The following is a 23265-nucleotide window of genomic DNA, read 5'->3' as shown; positions in this document are numbered from 1 at the left end:
GTTTAATGCAACTGGGTTATTTTATTTATCTAGTTATCCTATTATTTATAGGAAGCTAATTATTTCATTTTAGATGGTTACCAGATGCTGCATTTTGCACAATTATTGCAGTCCTTGATATAAAATATGGTTAATTCCTTTAGGTTCAGGACCAATCCAAGCCCCACTGAGGTCCTTGAGTGGGAATTTACAGAGCAATTTACAGAGTTATTATCAAGTTTCTTGTCTCCTTGTTATTGTGTGGTCTCTTGTTTGCCCCTCTGAGTGGCTAACAACAGCGAAGTCCTACACTTTTGTGCAGAAGGGTAGACAGAGCTGCTTGGCTGTTTGTTGCTGCTTTATTCCCCCTGGCATGGAGCTGTAACCGGTTCTCTGGCTCTCTGAGGAAAGCAAATGAACCTGGCAATGTTACATTGTGATTTTCTCTCAAATCTGTTGAAAAATGGCTGGAAAAATAAACAGTTAAAGCCAAAATTATCCCCCTTGATAAGCTGTCCTCGTTCTGTCCTCCTCCAGTAAGAAATGAAAACATTCCTGATGCTTGAAGTTTTGTCGCTATTGTTTCAGTTTTGAATAAAGCTTCCAAATGAATCAAAAGTACTAAGTACTTAATAGGCAAGAACAAGGCGAGTCCTTTGTCCTTGAGTGCTTACCACCTAACAAAGAAATGAAAGCTGAAGCACGGAAGCAATGTAAAGTGATTCTGGTGCCTGCAAGTAGCTCTTTGCTCCAAACACACACTGCTCTGGTTGGTTCCCTCAGTGTGACCTCTGGCAGAACATGGTTTTACTAAGGGTGGGCTAAGGGGAGCTGTAACCAAAATGAGTGATAATTTTAAGCAGAAGGTGCTTTATATCCATGAGTTTCCTTTTCAAATTTTATTTGGAGAATAGATAAGTGGATGAAAAATATATTTTGTTAATGCACTGCTGTGGAGAAATTGGTATCTCAAAACCAAGATTGCATTGTGTGTATCTGTTCTATACTACAAGAGGATCCTTTTTAAATCTGGAGGAGTGAAAGCTATGATGCATTTTTCCAGTATCATTCAGAAAGCAGTACATACTAATTTTTACCTTCTAGAAATGTAAACAAAACACTTTTGCATTTCAGGACTTGGAAAGTGGTAAAGTATTAACTATCCACGTTTGTGGAAGAGGTGGCATCATGGATCTCTTTTCAGGCACTCTTTGTTCTGCCAGAGCTGATGCAAAGAGGTTTTAATATATGTTTTTACTGTACCAAAAAAAATCACTGAAACTCGCATAGCTTTATCTTGTAACTAAATGTTTGAGAACTACTGGTATTTATATTTTCATGCAATTAACTTCTAAAGCACTGCGTACAGGCATTTTGTTTTTAAACTAGCCTGGAGTCAATAAATATTTTTACAGATGCCAATTTGGTCAGCAGTAAAGAGGTAAATAGAAACTAATGACACTCATCAAGCCTCTGGCATGAATGATTTATTGGACACAATCATTTAACACTTTTATAAAGTCAATACTAGGGAAAGAAACAGGTTTCTTATTATGGTAAACTGTATTTGTACTGTCACCATGTAGTGATTTATGACAAACCTGTGGCCAGGATTAGGATATTATAAATGGGGGAAAAATAGAAGGTTCATTTATTTTTTTATACCCACAGGTAGAAGACATGCAGTGGGCTAATAAAGAACACACTCATCCAGCATCTGTCTGCAGCCTGCCCTGTAAAGCTGGGGAAAGAAAGAAAACCGTGAAGGGAGTACCCTGCTGCTGGCACTGTGAACGCTGTGAGGGGTACCATTACCAAGTGGATGAATTCAACTGTGAACTATGCCCCATTAATAAGAGACCAAATGCCAACCGTACGGATTGCCAGCTTATCCCTATAATCAAACTGGAGTGGCATTCTCCTTGGGCCATTGTGCCCGTCTTCATAGCTATTCTTGGTATAATTGCCACCACCTTCGTGATTGTGACATTTGTCCGGTACAACGACACACCGATCGTCAGGGCCTCTGGGCGGGAGCTCAGTTATGTGCTCTTGACTGGGATTTTTCTGTGTTACTCCATTACTTTTTTAATGATTGCATCTCCTGATACAGTGGTCTGCTCATTTCGAAGGATCTTTTTAGGACTTGGCATGTGTTTCAGCTATGCTGCCTTGCTTACCAAAACAAACAGGATACACAGAATATTTGAACAAGGTAAAAAATCTGTCACAGCTCCCAAATTTATTAGTCCAGCTTCCCAGCTGGTGATCACTTTCAGCCTCATATCCGTGCAGCTTATTGGAGTCTTCATCTGGTTTGCTATTGATCCACCACATACCATTGTAGACTACGGAGAGCAGAGGACACTTGAACCGGAAAATGCCAGGGGAGTTCTCAAATGTGACATTTCAGATCTCTCTCTCATTTGTTCCCTTGGATACAGTATTCTCTTGATGGTCACATGCACTGTTTATGCAATTAAAACAAGAGGGGTTCCAGAGACCTTCAACGAAGCAAAACCCATTGGATTTACCATGTACACAACCTGCATAATTTGGTTAGCTTTTATTCCAATCTTTTTTGGTACGGCCCAATCAGCAGAGAAGGTAAGTTATGATAAGTTTACACATCAAATGCTAGCCTTTTTCTAAGCTCATCTTGCAATACTTAAAGCACTACAACATTTTCACTCTTGTACGTTAATAATTCTGACTGATAATTGCAAACAAACTCAGAATTTACAGAAAGTAAAATACATCTCTCAAAAGGTAGGTTTCTTATATATTAACACAAGAAACTGAATGTGATTTTTGGTGTGGCTGGCATAATAATGTTGACATTTTCTCAATATATCCTTAAATGACTGTTTCTGCTAATGTTTACTATTACCCTTCAGTGATGCTCTAGCCTGTTACATGAAGCACTATAAATCTTTATCATCCACAGATCTGATAAAGATGGTTGCATTTTAAAAGTCTGAGAGGATCAACCTACATTTGTCAAAAATAATGAAGAAGAATACCTGTGCAGAATGGAAAGAATTACTTTTCTCACTGGCTGACACATACAACTTCAAAAACAAACAAACAACAACACACACACACACAAAAAACCCTAAAAAAAAAAAAACAACCAAAAAACTTAAAAAAAGAATACAAATAGGAGGAATTAATGAAGTGTATGGTGAAACCATATAAAGCATAATTCACTAATTGTTGTCTTAAGAGCAAAAGAAAACATTTTCCTGATATTTTAATGAGAAATGAAATGTCACATATTTGGGTATCTGTTATTCTTTGTTCAATTGGCAAGGATCTTTCCTATATCAGTCATGACTAGCATTACAAAACACATCAACATTTAACTCTCCTTCTCCCAGTTCTAATGGGAAGGCAGAGGTAAATGTTGATTGTGTGAGATTTTATCCAGTTGTTGGTGAAAATTAGAAGTTAGGAAGGAAAGAGAAGTAATACCAGCATCAATCTTCAGAACTGCTAATCTGGACATTTGGAAAATGTTAAAAATAAGAAATTAGTATAATCAGTTTTTACATAAACTGTCTTTTCTTCTAGCATGTGTTCTAAAAAATATTTTAAAATACACTATTTAATTGGAAAAGTCAACATGTGTCCACTTATAATGTGCAAAGTTTTGACCTATCTTTGGTTTAGAGAGCACTCTTGCCTGCAGAATTAAAGAACATGTATGGATAGCTTGATGAAATACCTGCTAATTCAAGAGAGGAATTGTATGGGGGAGAGAGTGTGGCAGAAAAACATATTCCTGACTAAAAATTGAAGTAAGCAGGCTTGGTGAACTGGATCAGGCTTGATTTCCATAACCTGTTGAATTAAGTCAGAGGAAATGAGAACAAAGGTAATGGCATACCCTAGATACAGTAAATAAAGATTAAAAAAATTATCCTGTTTGATGCAGGAAAAGATATTTAGGTTAATTTTATTTGAATTCTGAATTTCTTGTATGTGTAGGCTTAAATCAGCAAAATACCTTTATATATAAATATGTAGTACTTTTTGTTTTAACAGCTTTAGCCAATTAGTTTTATGGCAAGTACCTATAACAAAAGAAATGTATATCTGAGTACTGAAACACAGAGAATATTAATTGGCTAGAAACTATACAGTGAGTTTTAATTTACAGCATTGATTCACTTTAGCTTGTAGTAAAGGATAAACTGGTTTTGACCTCTAAAGACAAGATTAATAAACTCTTCTTTTGCATTTCTTTTATGAAACCCAAGACTGAACAGACAAATTATACTAAATCACACAGCTTATAACACTAAATTTAACTTGTTGCCTTTTTTTTACTAAATTGCTTGTTATTCTTCATCTGATGAATTTTGGACAGTAAAAAACAAATTACTATGCTAATAAGTAGCTCCATAATTTATATAATTCTTTTCTCAGTGCTTCTACTTTTTGCTGCAGATGGAAACATGTTTCCACACAGAGTCTTACAGATATCGTCATAATAGTTCACATATTCATACAATTAAATTGCTTGTCTGAATAGGACAAAAATGTAATATCTTATTGCACACATACATATGTTCTCTGAATAAACTCAGTTGCTTGTAGGTTTTTCAGTTAATGCATAGCACTAAAAGAAGCATTTTAAAACCAAACTAATAAGTTATAGATTTTTATTTGAAATTCAGTATTATGAATTTTTATAAAGATTAAAGAAATAGAAGATAAACAGACTTTTGTTAGGTACTTACTCACTTTGAAGTTGATTTTAGAGTCCTGAGGTTTTCGGGGTTTTTTTTTAACGGCTTAAGTTTGTTCAAGAGAATGGGGAACTAAGCTGGGTAACTTAAAGTATTGCTAAAAATCAGTGTTTCCTTTTTTGAAATGTTGACAGTGATAAAATCTAACATAACATTCATTATAAGCCAGGTGTTTTTCCAGCTAGCAGTTCATTTAGCTACTAGCTTTAGACACACTTCTGTTTGAATAAAGAGTAGTTAAAACTTTCTGTTTTGAAGAAATATCCCTGCCTCTCACTGGAAATTGTATTTTAAGAAAGGAGAAGCTTTGCATTATGTTTTCTCATTTTACATTTTTCCAAAAGTAAGTATTTCAGGAGCTAAACTCTTTCTAACTTGAATAATTGCCTAGGATTTGTGACCTAATCCTTAGCAGAAAGTAGCACTTTGTTATTCTGCTGTAGAAACAGAGTGGAAAAAAAGACATGAAAGGGAGTACAACTGAAATGCAGTTTTTTGCTTAATCTTCCTCTGCTCCTTTTCCTTCTCTGAGGGAAGCTCCTCAGTCTTTGCTTATTCCTAAAATAGCACATTTCCCTCCAACTGGTGAAGACACAGCTCAGAGCAGGTCATGGACATTGCTGGGTCCACCCATCAGCTGAACAAGTAATAGTTGCAGCAGCCCCACAAATCTCTTTTTCCCTCCCCAGCCTTCCATGAGCTGGTGCAAGAGGACAAAGGAGTGGTCATACTTCTCCAGTGTGGCTGCTTAAACTGCAAAAGGTACCACTAATGAGAAACCAGTTAAAAATAGAGATCCTCTTTTCTTTCAAAATCACATTGTGGGAACCTATTCCAAAAGTTGTTTCTTAGGAAAAGCTTTCCTGTTCCCACTAGAATAACAAGTGAAAACTATGGAATAATTTCATTAACTAATAAATAAGCCACAAATAATGGATTGTGTTAATTTAAAATATTGTGGACATTTAGAAAACTGTTTTTCAGTTTCAACCTTTTCTACCTAAATTTAAATTGAATTTCAAAAGCAGAACAGTTTTGACGTTGAAGAAGGATAATTTCATGACTTTTAAAGTGTTCCCTCTTTCTTAAACTGAAAAAATATCTGAACTGACTTTTAATGCCAGACTTGCATTTTAAAAAACATTTATCAAAACATATCAATTTTCTGGCTAAGTACTGACTTTCTTAGAAATAAAAATATAACATGGTATAATTATTCATGCATTAGATTAACTAAGAAATCAAAAGGGATTGCTGTTGCCAATCAAGTCAGTTTCCTGTGCAAAAAAACATCTGAGCTCTGTTCACTTAGATGCTTTTCAGGCCCATTTTGATAATTTAAGATGATAGCATTCTTTGTGGGGTAGTCATCTGCTCCCTTATTTAGCTGTTTTGCTCCATAAGTGAATGATTATGGGAAAAGGAGGCAAGGCTCCCAAGCTCTTTCAAATTGTTTTGAGGTGAAATGCATCTGCAAAGATTTGCTGAAACCCCTTTGAACTGAAGAGAAGTAGACCCTCTCATGCGGCCTGCTCATGGCATGTAAGTGTGACTTGTGTGCTTAGTGTGTGAAAGTTAAGGGGAAAATTTCTTTCAGACTGTGCTACCCACTCAACGAAATCTTGTGGAGTGCTGAATACAGCTGCTTTTTGAAATTCTAGCCCCTGCTTAGACTTTTTGTTATTTGACATAGTGTGTACCCAAGCTTCAGCATGTGTTCTTACTGAGTGAAGGACTTTGTGCAAAGGTAATGCATACATAATTTTAAAGACTCATCTTTATTGCTTTAAGATACGCCTACAGTCTTTAGGTTGTAATTTCATTTCTGTTTACTTTTGCATTAATTAAGCCACTAGCATTTTAAGTATGTACACTGAGCACTGATTTTAATTAGAAGTTTATTAGGAGGTATCAGGAAGAGAGAGAATGCAAGCTTCTTTAAGAAAGAAGTGGCTTATTTAATAAAATATAAAGGTTTTTTTTTTTTTTTTCGGTTCAGTGAGATGCTCCTGTGTGCACCTGAAGGTTGTATACCCTGTTGTTTTCTTTGTGGTTGCATGTCTGTTCCAGTATGAGCATTGAGCTGGTGTACCTAATTGTGTACATTGAAGAGATGTGCATCTGTCACATAATGGGAAACACCATTGTTTTGCTTTTCTGACATGCTTGCTTCTGGATGTGTGATGAATGATGGCTTCTTACCCAAAGACAGGAAGGAGCTGCCAGAAAAAATAAATTTGTCTGTTATGTGCTTCCTACTCCATCCTGGGGAATATCAGAGAATTGGTAACAAGTATATGAAGACGGAATGTGTGCTAGAGAACTTTAGATAGAGCTTTCTTGTCGCTGGTTTCTGTAATAAGTAATTCTAACTGAGAAGCAAAAACAATTTTGTGAAGCACAGATAGCTAAATAACTGTCATCTTCATCTACTTTAGAAAAGAATAATCAGTAATCGCAGAAGGCAGTTTGTGAAAGACCACAGATATTTCACAGAGATATTCTGTAAAAAAAACCACAACCCCAACCCCCCCCCAAACAAAAGAAACCTTATCTACTGTATTTCTAGACATCAGATTCCCCTCACAAAATTGTTGATCTTTTCCCTCTGATTTGTTCAGTATCAAAAATTTTGTTGTCTTCAACAAGTGCAGTTAAAGAGAAATCCTTCCAGTTGTATTGGATGATCTTTACAAGAGATTGGTCTTTAGTATTAAGATGCTATAAACTTTCACAGTGTGTTTAGTCTACAAATGTAACTGTGAGATGTGCTTCTTTATGTCACTATCATGCACAGGACAGCATCCAAGTTGCTGATGATCTTGCATAAAAAGTAAAAATAGATAATACATTTTACAGTTTAGTCATGCCCTCAACTGCTTAATGCCTGATGATCAAGCACTGACAACTGGTGCTCAGCTACACTGAATCTGAAAAGGACCACAGACAGTTTAACAGTTCATTAAAACCAAGCATGTTTCTTTTGAACAATTGCAAAACTCTCTGTATGTGACAAGAATGGACTTGGAAATTCAAGAGGATGCACATAAAATGCTGTGTCATGGGACCTTATTAAAAAATGGATTGAGACAAATGCAGCTCCTGCATCTTATTTTGTCAATACAATCCATAAATCAGCTTTCAAAATGAAGGTTTGTGTAGCAATTTTTGGACTCAGATGCCTAATAAAAATCTCATAGTCACAGAAGTTTATGTGCCTACAAGCTCATTCCGGTTTCCCTTTCGGACTGAAATCTGGTCAGCTGTGTTACTGACTAATGAATCTTATAGTAAGCAGCTCCAGTGCTGCCCTGTGGCCTAAGAGCACCACATTCCATTGAGCCATTGCTTCAAAACAATGAAGTGACTTGCTCTTTATAAATTCTTAGGTTTCTGGGGCATTTGAAGGGCAGCTTTAATTTGGATAAAACAAAACTAGTGGTAACATAAGCGGTATAGAAAATATCTTCAAGAAAATTTATCACTGAAAAATGGAATTGAATATATTTGTAAATATACAGGGAAAGGGATGTTTTATTTTTTTTTCCAGTTAAGAATGATATGATAAACCCACATAATGGGGGGAAAATATATCCGTAGAAAGTTAATTGCAACTATCTTTTACACTTTTACCCTTGCTAAGAAAAATAGAAAATCTTTAAATAAAATACTGTTTAGAAATTGGGTTGGAAATCCTCCTGGAATTATCTTGTGAAACCTCTTGTACTTACTAGCTCCTGCCGAGTTGGAAGCAGTACAAAAATAACCTTTTTCATAGCTTTAACAGTACTTTTACCTCACTGAAAATGAGTAAACACATGTATGAAAGATAAAAGAAAATTAAAAAGGCTTTAACTTAGTTTTGAGTGGTTATTCAGCTTCTTATCTTTCTTCTCTCCTACTAAAATTATTCCATTTTTTCATAGGTTTCATAACACCGTCAAGATTTTGATCTTACAAAGATGATAGAATGTTGTGGCCTGGTAAATTGCTGTGCATAGGCTGAGCCTGAATAACAATGTGTGTACAAGCTCATCACTTGCCACATCTTGAACTTGACTCATAATCAGTACCTAATGAAAGCTACAATACCTTATATTTCCTTTAGACATTTTCAAGGACACTTATGGTGACTTAAGAGTTATGTAAAACACAGTATGTTGATGTGGATCTCAATCACTTGTGACCATTCTGATGTTTTAAGTATTGCCATAGTTTTTGTAGCTGATAATATGCCAATAATTTGGACATCCACTAAAACCAAGATCCAGTTCAAAAAATTAATTAGATAAAAGCCCATTAAATTTTTAATAAACTTGATAAATATAATAAAAGTTTAAAATTTCATATAAGGAACAGTGAATGTTAAATTCATATGTTATAAAGATAGAAATATCCAGGAACCAGAAAATGATGAAAGTCTGATTTCATACAGACTCAGGAGGTTTATACTTACTCTTAAAAACAAAACTGCTATGGGAATCAATCTTTAATTAGATTGTTAACACTGAATATGCATGTGTGTGTGTGCAAATGCTTCATTTTATGTAACTGTAAGCTCTTACCTGAAACCATAATAATTAGTTTAGAAGGCCCAGCAGAAGCAATAATTTAAATACTTGTATGACCACCTTCTATACTTTAATTAGTCATATACATCTATTTTTGAAAGCTTATTTTGCTTTCAGTTTACAATGAAGCTGCTTAACAAGGGATAAAAAGACAACAGAGATCCATACAAGCTACACCAAGAGGGTCAGAATTTAAAAGCAGCAGTTTTTTTCATAGTAATTTAGCTAAAAATAGATTAATAATGAACTAACTCTATAACTTTAGACACTCATTTTTGGTATATATATGCAGTTTGAATTTTCCTAAAGAGGTACTTTCTAGACTGGAGAGTGATTTCGTAATCAGTTTACCAGAAACTTGACCTTAGTAGAACAGTCAAATGATTGCTTTCATGCTGGTTATCAAGGTCATGTTTACCTGATGTTTTGAAATGTATGGGTGACAAAACCCTTTAACAAGCCAATATTGTTCTCTGTGTCTTTTGTCTCCAGCCAGATTGTCTTGTCGTCTCATGTCTGAAGAGTGCCATCCATGCTTATGTTATTATATACATAAACATGTTCTACCTCAGCTTGGGTAATAGTGGCAGAAATCTGTTCTATTTTTGTAGATTTCCAAAAGCACCTATTCAGTGGAGGATAATCTCAGTATCATAGCTTGCTTCTTGAGTATATAGGGAACTGTTTTGTGTTGATTCATTCAGCTTATGTACACTGTATTATTAGAAGAAAAGGGACTTCTAGTATTTGCTGTTGTAATTTAAGAATCTTTCAAATAACTGTTTTTTTTTTCCAAAGTGCTTAATGTTTAGTGCCACTGATTTGAGGAAACGAATGGCACATGGACTGCTCATGTGTCAGTTTCTTCTGTTCAAAAGCTGGCCTTTTTTTCTGTTGGTTTTCTTCGTCTTGCAAGCGATACCTGAAGAGTGTTACTGGGGTGTTAGAAACACAGCTAATACAATTCATTAGTTGCTTTACGGTGCCATAAATATATGCATTCTTCAGAAGGAGATCAAGATCTGAACCCAAAACCCAGTAAGGACATAGAAAGGTTGTGGATGCACCATCCCTGGAGATATTCAAGGCCAGGCTGAATGTGGTTCTGGGCAACTTGATAGAGTTGAAGCTGTCTCTGCTTATTGCAGGGGAGTTGGACTAGATGACCTTTGAAGGTCCCTTCCAACGCAAACTATTCTATGATTCTATGATGTCAGGCTTACTGATAAGAACTGATGATACAGCACCTGCATAAATCTGTGTTTTACAGAAAACATCCATCAGTCTACTACAATACAATAAGAACAGTAGAAGAATGCCCTTTTTTAAACTCCACTGAACTCAGATGGAATAACAGCAGGTATTCACAGGTATTATGAATGCCATTCAAATGGCACAAGTACTGCACAACATTTCCCACATACAAAACAGCAAGGTCAGAAGGAGATTAGAAAAGAAGCAAGAAACTACTTATAAGACAGAGTTCAATTGCAATGATCTCAAACTGAGGAATACAGGACATCTTTCAAGTGTCTTTTCTAGTCAGCTAGCACTTGTAATTGTGTGAGGTATAGCAAAAGAGTTCACAGCAGGCAAAGCATCTATGTCCTAATCTAGTAATCAAACAGACACAGGAAAACCAATGTGGCATGATGCAGAAATTGGTCCCAAATCCCCAAACTGCTTTTCAGACAGTCTCTGTAAGGGAATTGTTTGCACCGTATGTTTTCCTTAGGAGCTGATCTACTGAAATGGTGCTTGAGAAGAAGTCCTACACATACAATGCAAATTATGGTACAGTCTGAAACAGCTTCCTCCAGAACAGATCACCTTCTATCCCTTTGAGCCATCACACTGCATAAAATTTTATTGATCCACAAAGATCACCTATAAGGCTTCCAGATTCCCAAATATGAAATGTCTCTGCTATTCCCTCTGCATTATTTACCTTGTCAATGAGGCATGCGATTTCTTTGTTTCTAGCCACCACTAAAGCCATAACCTTTATCCTTTTCAACCTCCTTTTTTTTTTCTTTTAATGTTTATATCCTCCTCTCTTGTTTCCCTGCTTGCCTACTTTGTAATTTGTCCAAGATAGAACAGTCATTCCAACCAGTGCCATTTTTCTTCCATGATATACAAAATCCTAGTTCTTTCCTGTGTGACTTAGACTCTGCGCTTATCCCTGTGTCTCTTCCTCCTCTCCCTCACTTTGATGTTGGCTTTTTGTTACCAATTTTCGTTACTTTCATTCTTAAATATAGTAAAATTTTGCTCTGACTCCTGTATACAAACACTTTCTTTCCATCTGACTACATCCAGTATTCTCAGTCTATCAAAGTTCTAGTTTCTTTGTTTAGTGTTCTATTTCTGAAAGGTTCACACAAAGCCACAATCGAGTGAGATTTTTGCAATGGTGTAAAGAAACCTTGATGTCAGTGCCACAACTGCTGTTAATTCTTCCTTTAATCTTTCCTCTGTATGCATACCATCTATTTTCCAAGATGCTAGAAGATTTTCTGAAGGAACCTGTGTTAGAATTTTGCACATCTGTGTTAAAAATATAACTGGGGAATTTGACACTGTATTTTTCATTGTTTACCTAAAATAAAAGACTTGGGATTTATCTTGAGCTGACTATCCTGTCTTTTTGTGTAGTTTTAATAAACACCCTGATGTGTGTTTAAATTCTCCTGCACACCAGGAAATTGCTATAAAAATACATTGCAGGCAGGTCTGATTTTCTAAACATCCAAAGCGAGAAAATGCTAAATACATTATGTCCATAAACGTGAATTGCTTTACTGCTGCTCTAGCATTTTATAGGCATGAAGGACGCATAGCTATAGGAAAGATAAATATGTGGTGTGCTACCTCCTATCTCCTAGGCAGGGGTGGGTGTGACAAGCAGATCTCATTTCTGACTGCTTCCTTTTTTGACCCTTGTCTTTGTACCCGTGTAGTTCTGCATGGTACTTGGGTGGGTTTCATGCTAGACTGTGGGCTAGAGTGAAGCACTATCAGCTGCCATTGCTTCAGCTGCAGTTTCTTGAGAATATGGTTCACAGCCAAGCATTTTAGTGTCACAGTCAAGTATTTTAGTATTTGACTATACCCATTTTCTCTCAAGATCACCAGAATATACAAGGAAATAGCAAAACTGCAGTTGAACAGGCTTCTTCTGTATGATAAAAGTTAATGTGATTTCTATACTTGTCTGCAGGAAAAAAAGTTCTTTGTATTTCAAAACACTGACAGTCAAGATCTGCTCTGGATAGATTTATTTTTTTTTTTTTAATTGCAACAAAGTGATTTTTAAGTGCTGTCAGTTTCCTCTTACAGAATGCACCAGTACCTTGCAGAACACGGTTTGATTATAAGCCTAATTAATAATTTTTCTATCCTATACATGACTAAAAAAAGCTTTTGCAAAAAAGGTAAAAGCTTTTGCAAAATTATGCTAGACTTTTAATCTACAAAATAAGGGTTAAGTCTGATTTTAGCTGTGTAGTCCAATTACTAACACAAGCTCTGTATGCCTTTTTGGTCATGGATGAACACACATATTCCTCTTCATGTTAAAGTTGTGTACACACATTGGCAGAAGACTAGACCCCTGTGGTTGCCAATTGAAACCATGGGCACCTCTCCAATGCATGTAATGCCTTAGAGTCAGTTCAAAGACCTATTTTTACTGCAGTTAGCACTACCATGCTGTTTAAAATGACACGGTATAACCAAGTAACTTAGATCTAACCTGTCAGGTTAGCCAGCAGTGATGTGTTTCAGAGCAACAGTGTGCTAATTTTCTTGGTGAGTGTTTTCTTTTTTATTCTAGCTTTTCATCTCTTATAAACAATACTCTCTTCCTCCTACAAAGCCACTCACTTGGGTTAAGGATATTTCACAGAGGCCTCACGTTCTATACCTTATTTACTGCCTGTTGAAATCACTTTCTTAATACATTCACAATTCATCTCTCTTCCTAATTTTCCTTAACCAAGGCCTCTTTCACTTATTTTGAAGAACCACATGCTCTTTCCTGAAGCCGTTTAAGTGTACATGTTTTCATATTCATATGATAACTGCATTTTGCTCACAATGGAATTAAAGGGTGTGAATAATATAAAGAGATAAAAAAAGGAAAACCTTCTGTTGCTTCCTAGAAACTTGAAGTGCCTAGATTTGTCAAAGAACATTAAGGAAACTAGAGTACATGTATTTTCAAAGATGGGTCTTGTTGTTCTGTTTCTTCCTACACAGGGCAAACCTTGTGACAGACTATTAAAAGTCTCCTTGTCTACAGTTTCAGATGTCATGTCTGCTTATTTCAGGTGAATAAAGAGCTATCTGCTAGGAGATGTAGGCATTTCACAGACACAGGACAAATGACAAGGAAATGTTTTAATGAATAGTGGGTTGATTCTGTCCAGGAAGCAGTTCTGTAAAGCAAGCTGCAAAGAAGCTTCAGAAAAGGAGATGGCAGTTTGGACAGGCTAAAAGTCTAACATTTGAATAAGCCCAAGGTATTGTGCTTTAAACAACTTCCTGGACTTTTTTCCTATGTAATGAGAATGAATGATTAGCTAATGACTGTCATGAGAGGTCTTCTAGTACTGTACAAAGAGAGAAAGTTTTACTAATGAATTACTTTTTTATATGTGTTCTGCTTTGAGTATTCAGACGGAGAGAAACTAGCTTTCAATAGATGGGAAATTATGTGTAGAAGTATTGGATAATGCAGTATGGGTTCTTTACCATGAGAGCATGTAGAATATGTGAATTTATTTCCTGCTGGGATAGAGCTGTAGAAAATGGAGAGAGGCATATTTTTCGAAGCTTTGTCCATACTGCCTTTGGAAATGATTGTTCTTTTTATCCCTGAAGTACTCCTGAGCATTGTCTTTGAGAATGACACTTTGTAAAGGAGCTAATTGTGCCAAGGAGCCTACTACCAAGAGGCCAATTAGGAAGGAAAAGCTGTGATTCTAGTTTCAGTGAATCTTTAACTTTTCATTCATATAAAAAAATTCCATTAGAAGGTATGGCAAAATATAGTTCCAGGATGCTTTGTAGCAAGGTTATGAAGCTACTATTCTGGTAATACGAGCCAAAGTCCTTCCATTCTCAGGAACTGTTATGAGATAAAACAATATTTAACAACATAGAATCATAGAATCGTTAGGGTTGGAAAGGACCTCAAGATCATCTAGTTCCAACCCCCTGCCATGGACAGGGACACCTCACACTAAACCATCCCACACAAGGCTTCATCCAACCTGGCCTTGAACACCACCAGGGATGGAGCACTCACAACCTCCTTGGGCAACCGATATTTATGAGGTAAAAGGATGCCACCATCTGTTCTCTTTCTGATATCTCTATTTGATTTAATTTTCCTTTCTTTCAAGTGTCTGAGAAGAAAATATACGATTCAGTGACAAATAAAATATTCATTAATTAAAAATGGTGTACATTATTGACTTTGTTTTTAATATGAGTGAACCAAAAATAAATGCATTTAGTTCAATCCAAACCATTTTTTATAAACTATGGCTTATTTGCCAAACCAGATTAAAACAATATATCATTGATTTAAATTCACTGTCCTACACTCTTCCTTCATGGCAGTGCTGTACACAGTATTCTACATTAGCCTTCGGGGTAACACAGCCTTCAGCTACAATTACGTGCAAATGGAAACTGATGACTGACATAGAAAAAATGCATAGCTCCTTTCCCAGAAGATAAATGATATCTCAGGATATCTTCACTGAAATTATCCTTATCCTTGAATCTGTAAGTGACCTTATAAACTATGAAAATAGCCTTTTTTATTGGCGAGTCCATGCAGAATTCAGTGCAGTCCTCCCCAAATACACTGACAGCCAAGGCCCACAACTCTGCCTTATCATTGCCTACATTCCCAAACAGTTAGATACAGCTGCATGATCAGAAGTCCGTAAGTACCTGAACATAAAAATACAGAATAAGTCCTCAGCTGTAGTGAGCGTAGTAGAGTTTCTACTGTGGTAGGAATCTTTGTATATCTAAGAGTTATGTGTTTCACTTTTATCATATGCAAAGCACCAGAAAGCAGAGGAATGAGAAGCTAATCTGAGTGCCAATACCCACCACTATGGTCTTTTATGAATCCACAGAAGCGTAGAGGTAGGTCCTAAAGCACCCAGTAACATAAGTCTACACACAGATCTGTCAGAAACCAAGAATCTAACACTATACAAAAGCAATCAGATGATTAGGATAGCAATAATCCATAGTAGCATTTTCTAATTCTCGAAACAACTTTGTAAGGGGATAAAATAGCACAGTTAAGGGTTTAATGCAGTCTCTAATGGTTAATTATGAAGATAAGAACGTAATGAGAGTACATTTCCTTGCAGCTTGGTCTCTAAAGCACCCTGCTTTGGCCATACTCTAAAGCAGGATATTTGACCACACAGCTCACGCTTCTAACCTAATCTGGAAACTTCTAAATTCTTAAACATTTAAAAAACAAAGTAGATTTCATTTTATACCACATTAAAAAACCCCAAACAAAACAATGTAGCTATTTGTAGTAGAATTATATAGAAATGGGTGAGGGGGTTTTGTCATCAGTTTTTCTTTCTTATTAGTTTACTTTTACATGGCATTTTTGTTGAACTCTTGAAAAACTTTCATGATGTTTAGACTTCCGAATTTTGTTCCTTAGCTATTTTCTTGCAGCTCTGCTTTATGTGAGAGACCTGGTCAGTCATTCCTTGCAAAAAATAAGATAGTAAAACCAAACACCTGTCAATGACTTGTCTGTTATATTTTCAAATTTTCAAGCACAGTATTTAGCAAACATTGAGTCTCTGAACAGGCAGTGTATAGAAGCTTTCAAATACAAAAATTAATGTTTCTGTAGCACAGAAGCTAGTATTTTATATGTGCTAAAATATGTGCTAATAGTAATTACCTATGAATTAAAAATAAGAATAAATAAATCCTTACATTCATAACACAGAATAATTTTAATAAATGTCTTAGCTATGCCAGTTTTTCAACTTTTGCTAGCCACAAGAATCAGCCCTGTAGATTTTGCTTGTTATAGAGAACATTACTGTGTTTGATGAATTCTTTCTCAGAGGAAATGGAATGCCTTTTACATGAAAGAATTAGCACTAAAGAGGATTTCAGGTTTTTCCTCTTTTTGATTATCAGAAGGCATGTGATTTGATACGACTTCCAGAAGACACGATAATGTCTTTGCATGTCTCTGAGATTCTGTAGTACTTTGCTACGTTAAGTTTTTTGGTAGTTTATCCCACACGCAACTCCAGTCAATCATATTTTTACACATATAATCTGCCCATTTACAATCCGGCTTTTATTAGCAGATCCTTTAAGAACCTATAACTTCTGATAGTCTGTAGCTGTGAGTTATCTTTGACTTTTTAGTATTGACAAGAAAGGAAAATGATAAATGTGTGAAAATAGTGGAAGAACTGTGGTAGCAAAAATATGAGTAAGCCCTGGATGAACACTGGAAGAATAGTTTGTTGGCAGAGGAGGAGTATGGAGGTAAATTCCCAGTTTTATTACCCATGCATTCAGAAAAGCATGACTTCTGCAGTCACAGAATTTTTTAAAAAATGAAAGTCAGGATACTTTTCACCCCCAAAAAGGCAATGGCAGAAAATTCTTACAGAGTGATACTCATAGGAAAAGAAAAACTTCAAATGACTATTAACTTGAAAGGTTTTCACTGGGAAGAAAGGAAACAGTTGTGATTTTAAAGTACACTGAGATACACAATTGAGACTTTAAAGAGTTTTGTGATAGTATAACATCACTCTTCTGCTGTAATATTGAGATTCAAAACGTTCCTGGGATATAGTTTGCCTTTATTGCTTTGTTTAAATTGATTTCAATGTTTGGTTAATTGGAGAAAATCAAAACTTTTACATTCACACTTCCTTCAGTCAGTTAACCAGTGTCACCAAGATCTTTATCATTTTCCAAGATTATAAATAATAGTTTTCAGAATGTCCATATTGAACTTTATAATCCTTAAACAAAGGAGCACATATGTTTAGTTTAGTAGTTTTGCAGGCATACGTAGTTAGTTTAACCTTGGTTTCTCTGAACTTCATTTTCCTTTTATTAAATAGCAGTGAAAATAAAAGTGGACATAGAGTAATTTCCTTTTCCAGGGGTGGAGGGGTCTGGGAGTGTAGGGGTTTGTGGGGTGTGATGTTGCATTTTTTCTGGGATCAGTTATGAACTATTAACAACCTAAAACATAAACCCACAAATAAAACGGGTACATTCCTTTACTATGGACAAGTTGAATATTCCTGTTTCAGTATTTGAGTCTCTTTATAAGTGATAAAGATTATCTGATACAATATGTTATCAATTAGGGTCTTAAACTTTGGAAGAAGGCCTTAAAGCTGTTCTATAGATGCAAAATATCTGAATCAAATCTGTCAATATGTTAGGAACAAAGACTTTTCCAAGCACTTGATTGCTATATACTTTGTGATCATAAAATATGAAAGAAAGGTATTTTCATCGACTTGCGAACTAGATTTTGCTTTTTAAGAATTGAGTGATACAGAGATATATTAGCATTGGCATAGCTATGCCATACCTATAACGTTTTAAACTATGGATTCCCTTAGATCTCTGATGTTCTAAGAAACTCTGTTTACACACTTATAAAAATAGCATTAAAGGAGAATATTGTTTACTCACTGGACAACTGATACCTCTCAAGCAAAACGGTCTGTCTTGGTCCTTGCAATGGCATTTTCAACCGGTTTGGATGACAGCCCCTGAACTGTTTCTTTGCTGAGTTCAGCTCTCCATCAAATGCATGAACTTTTCCCATTATTATCTTGAACTATGTACAAAGCATCCCCTATCTCTATCTATTTACAAAAGGCTGTCATGCATTATTCTTTCTGCAGGACATACTAATGGTCCATATAAATTTCACTATGGCAGCAGGACCTGCCAGGAGAATCTCTTGTGCTGTCCAAAATCCCTACCTAGAGACCTTCCGTAACAATTAGCTAAAATGTATTGTTATTCAGCTTGCTACTTTGTCTCAAGTAAGTCTGTTGTCTTAAATTAGCCCATTGTTTTATCAGCACTGAGAATAGCAAAGCTGATTTTGGACTGTATAGGAACTGATGACTAAGTATGCTGCATGTGCACAAAACCACAGCCCTGCTTACTGAGCTACATCAAGATTATATGTAAAGTACTAACCTGAATTTCACCTTCATGTAACAATTTGACTTGAATTTCATAGATCTTGGAACACACACTAAATCTTTTCTAAGTTTTGGGTTTAGCCACTCTCTGTGAAAGGTATGCGAATAAGCAGCTCAAAGCAAAAATGGAGCAAAGCACTGCAGCTAATGCTTACATAACTTGTGTTGTGTTGAAAACCCTCAAATTCATTTTCCTGCCCTGCTGGGCCAAGATGAAGTAGCACATATGGTAAGGAAAGCCTCTTGCTGTTGGGAGACCTCTGCATTCCCTCTGCACAGAGAGGAACAATTTAGCCTCATCCCTCACTCTCTTCTGCTAATCTGGCACAAATCAAATGCAAGAGACAGAGCGTGAATGTGGATGAGTGAGAAGTTGCAATTTGCCGTCTCATGTGGCTAAACACTTCTTGTTAAGTGTCAGGTTTAGAGCTGAGTAAACAGTGAAATGATATATTTATGACTGTTATGCAATTTGACTTGAGACTCAGGAAGCACTTCTCCCTGTTTTCTTACATGTCTGTTATATCTACAAAAGCTGAGGTTTGGCTTGGAGCGTATGCATGGAGACTAAATGAGCTTTCAACCCCTCTTTGGTATACCTACTTTTTTGTAAATTTTGAGTTTTCATGGAAGTGCAGGAAGGCTATCAGTGGTATGGATAACAAAAGGAGATTACTGCAAAATATCTGCACTTTTCAAGTAAAATATATGCAAAACAACACCAAATGAGGAGAATCAAGTGGTTTGCATGTAATATATGAGCAACAGAAAAACTACTTGCGAAGAGAAAGATTGTATACCACCTCTGCTCAGCAATATTGTAAAATATGATACGCTCATCATTTGTGGGCAAATGCCCATGGAAACTTCATAGAAGCCTGAAACATGCCTTGGACATATCCAAGGAGTGAAAGCCAGGAGCTGCCAGTCATCTGGGTGAGCAGCACTTGTAAAGGAAGGTTGAGAATGGTGGCAGAAATAGCAAATAATTGGTAAGAAAATGGTAAGGAAAAGGATCTGTGAAACTTACTAATTTTACTAACACTGTATCCCATTTCAATTTCACTCTCCTTTTTGCCTTCAGAAGGAAGAAACATAGCTAATATAAAGTCTGGAGTTTATATTTACAGCCGAATAAACCTCATACAAAAATAAAAAAAAAAAAAGGATGTTGTTGGGGGGGGTGGGGTGGGAGGAGAGGCTGTGGGGAAGGGAAGGAAATTATTTTTAATGCCCTAAATGTTCCCATACTTACTGTCTCCTATTATATCCTTCATTCTGAAGTACTCTTAGCCTTCACCTGAATAGTCTCAGGGCATTAATAATTATTTCATTCAGTACTCCTGTTGGCAAAAATTAGGTCATCCAATCAGGACAGGCAGTGAAGGCAGGATACTGTGTCAGTGATGTAGGCATCCTGTCAGGTAATAAAAGTTTCAAAATGCTTTCAGAGATAAAGGCAAAAGAGGTTACAAGGAAGGACACAGAGAAATAAAGTGACCTGAGCTAAGGGTTTATTCTAAAAGGCTCAGCAGGGAGACAGTGGTTAAGATCACTTTGGCTGTTAGAGCATTTGTGTTGCTGGTGTAGCAGGGCTTGCCTTTTCATGCTTGTTTTATCATGCACTATATATTGTTTTGTCTCTTACTGAAGTTCAATAGATGGAATATGACGGGTTTATTGGCTGTGTTACAGCAATAATATATTTAAAGTTGTCATAACTTCCATCCATGTTATGTCCATCCAAAATGCTTCGTCATAGTATTATAACCAGTCACAAACACAATTTACACAATCCACTACTGCATAAAAACAATGGTGCGCTAAATTTGACTGGACTGTTACTACTCCAGGACAGATTATTTTTACAGTCAGAAAGCCAAATAATGAATAAAATAAAAGCATACTTCTTATTGCACCATGTTTATTCTGTTTGCTATTCATGCAGATTTGCGAAGCATGAAACAAACATCCCCTTCCATTCAGAATATTATTATTGTAGATGTATGCAATATAGGCTAGATTTACAAACCAGTGCTAAAACAACAGCAATGACAATTTAGTTCTCCAGTTTTGTAGGAATGGTAAAATCTGTCAGGCTAACATAGGGATTGGTAGGGTTCTGCCACACAGAATAAACTATGGACAGTATATTCAGTTGTATTTCAAAAGAGCATAGAGTTTACTTACAACCAGTCCTAGCCATCTTAATTCTACCACAAATTAAAACAAAGAATAGTTTGGTATCCAGTATCAGCCAACTTTTATGTAGAAGTGGAGATCCTGCATGAATAGCTAGAGAAGGGAGGAACAAGATGTAATGTAAACTATACCTTATAGAATGTTGTAACATATAATCCCTCCATTGCAGAATGCATGTCTGAATATTCTAACATAGGAAAATCTTCAGTTAGAGATTGTTACTTCTTGGAGTCTCTGGTCAGACAGCTAGAGGAAGCATTTTTAATGAGCTGTTTGATTTTAATCATATCAAACAGAAGTCTCTGGTCCTCAAGAGTACTTTATTTAATATTTAGGTGCATTTCAGTAAGTTAAATACATTACAGATGGAAGTCATTGTCATCTGTCATTTTGATTGTTAATAGTAACATTCTTAGGCCATGACTACAAAGACTTACCAACAAAGCTAAGAGAATGGAAGCTAAAAAAAACCCCACATCACATGCTGAAGCTGACTAATATAGTTGCATTGGCAAAACCCCAATGTGTGGTTATGCCAATGGAGGAAAGCTAATGTTAGTTTCGCATCTGTCATTCAAGGAGATGATGTAACTGTGTTGGCACAAAACGATCTCTTCTTGGCATACACTAAGGGGCTTTGACAGCATGGCCCTAGCAGACTGGCTAGTGGCAGAGGCTTTTTAGTTTAGACAAGCATTAAATTTTGCATTGAAAACTTGGTAATCTGGCAAGATAAAACATTTAATTTGGAATAGCCCAATAGAACAGTTAAGGGAATGAACAGAGTTAGCTGTTTTGTCTGGCCACCATTTTGCATGCTACAGACTGTAGTCCAGCACATTGAATCATGTTCACTGAAAGGGAAGTGAATATATAATCTCATTAGTTTAAAAAACCAAGGAATGTTAGTCCCTTTATTAAGATACATTGGAACCACCACTAACAAATCTAATGATGTATTTTTGTTTTTTTTGTTGTTTTGTTTTGTTTAATGACAGAAGTTGGTTTTTTATAACTAGTAATTGTGTGATCATGTTCCTTTTGGCATGCAACTGCTCTTTTTTTTTTTTTTTTACAAAATTACAGATATTAGTTGCAGCTTAAAAGTAGAAAGAAAAAAAAAGGTCTTTTTAAATTTAATTTTAGGAAAGGGAAGGAAAACTACCTTTTAGTTCTTTCACTTAATTGAATTGGTTTTCCTCCAGAGATGGAATGTCCTATTTAATCATTACAGCAGATGTGCAACAACAATCTGAATACAGGCAAATGCAAACCAAAGGGATTTTCTGTTGAAAACATTGGCAACATCTTAAAAATACACAATCTGTTGAATTCTGGGTTGGCTTTGAGCACTGGAAACACAGTACTGAATAAAAGGCTTTACTTTATATTAATAACATTTATGAAATTCCTTAAGGAATAGAACCCTTTAATTTGTATAAAGTAGTCAGGTAAAATATACTGTATAAAATGCAGACCATTAATTGAGCTAACCTGAATGCCTTGTACTTCACACCAGTTTCATCATGTTTTATCATTTCACTTTGAATAATAATGTGTTACTGATATAATTATTATTTAGGTAATTTAATACCCATAATGTGCAAATTGGAGAACACTGAAACAAATTAAAGCAAATTAAAATACGGTCCCTGTCTCAGTCTTCTTTATTTAGTTCAAGACAGACCAACGAAGGTCAAGATGTCAAGAGTATACCACAGAGACAAAGGAATAAAAATATTATTAAAATCATTAGATAGTTCAGTAATACTTCTCAATTTTTATTATATATAATTCAGCAACACTTCATTATTTCTACTACTATTATAGGACTTGTGATGTAACACCTCCTAATTGTCACTACTAATATGTAGTGGTTTATCCTTTTCTTCCCCCATTTTCCTGTAAGTAACTTGATAGTACTCAATTCTAAAAACAACTTCAAAAGCTGAAAAATATTTAGCATTTCTGGGCACATAAAGGAGAATAAGGTTACTGGGAAAAATCAACATGCTTGGCTGACCTGATAACCTTCTTTGGTGAGACATCAGGGTTTGTGGATGAGGGGAGAACTAGGATCATCATTTAGCTGGATTTTAGCAAGGCCTTTGGCACTGTGTCCCACAATTTAGGTATCTTGGTACCAAAGTTATGATGTAGTCTGGGTAGGCGTACAACCAAATAGGTAAGAGTCAGTTTGGATAATGGTACTCAGATGGTCGTAGATATAGGTCATACTCTACCTAGAAGCCAGTAGAGCAGATAGACAAAGAAGAAATTTCAAGCTTACCCAAATTCTCACATAAAAACAGTGTTCGTGTCAGGCCTTTTGCCATAAATACGTGTTTACAGTCTGTAGGCCTGTAGGTTAGAGAGAAACTTCAAAGACAAATTAGGAATTTGGGGAATAGTTAGTTAAGCCACATTAAAACTACTTTGTGTTTTTCTTGCTGAATCCTGGTGTAAATAAACACCTTCCTAATCAAATTG

General features: G+C 35.8%; 1 protein-coding gene across 1 annotated transcript in view; it reads left to right on the top strand.

The window, feature by feature from the left end:
* The window catches only part of GRM8 (glutamate metabotropic receptor 8), a 352304-nt gene that overhangs the window by 309311 nt on the left and 19728 nt on the right, over positions 1-23265 (top strand). Inside the window, exon 10 of the mRNA XM_065665020.1 lies at positions 1651-2586. Coding sequence (XP_065521092.1) covers positions 1651-2586 — 936 coding nt within the window. The remainder of the gene's footprint in view (positions 1-1650; positions 2587-23265) is intronic.

This window comes from Lathamus discolor, chromosome 1, assembly GCF_037157495.1.
Source record: "Lathamus discolor isolate bLatDis1 chromosome 1, bLatDis1.hap1, whole genome shotgun sequence".
NCBI lineage: Eukaryota > Metazoa > Chordata > Aves > Psittaciformes > Psittacidae > Lathamus > Lathamus discolor.
Note: the sequence above shows the minus strand (reverse complement) of the source record. Positions and strands in the feature narration are given on the sequence as shown.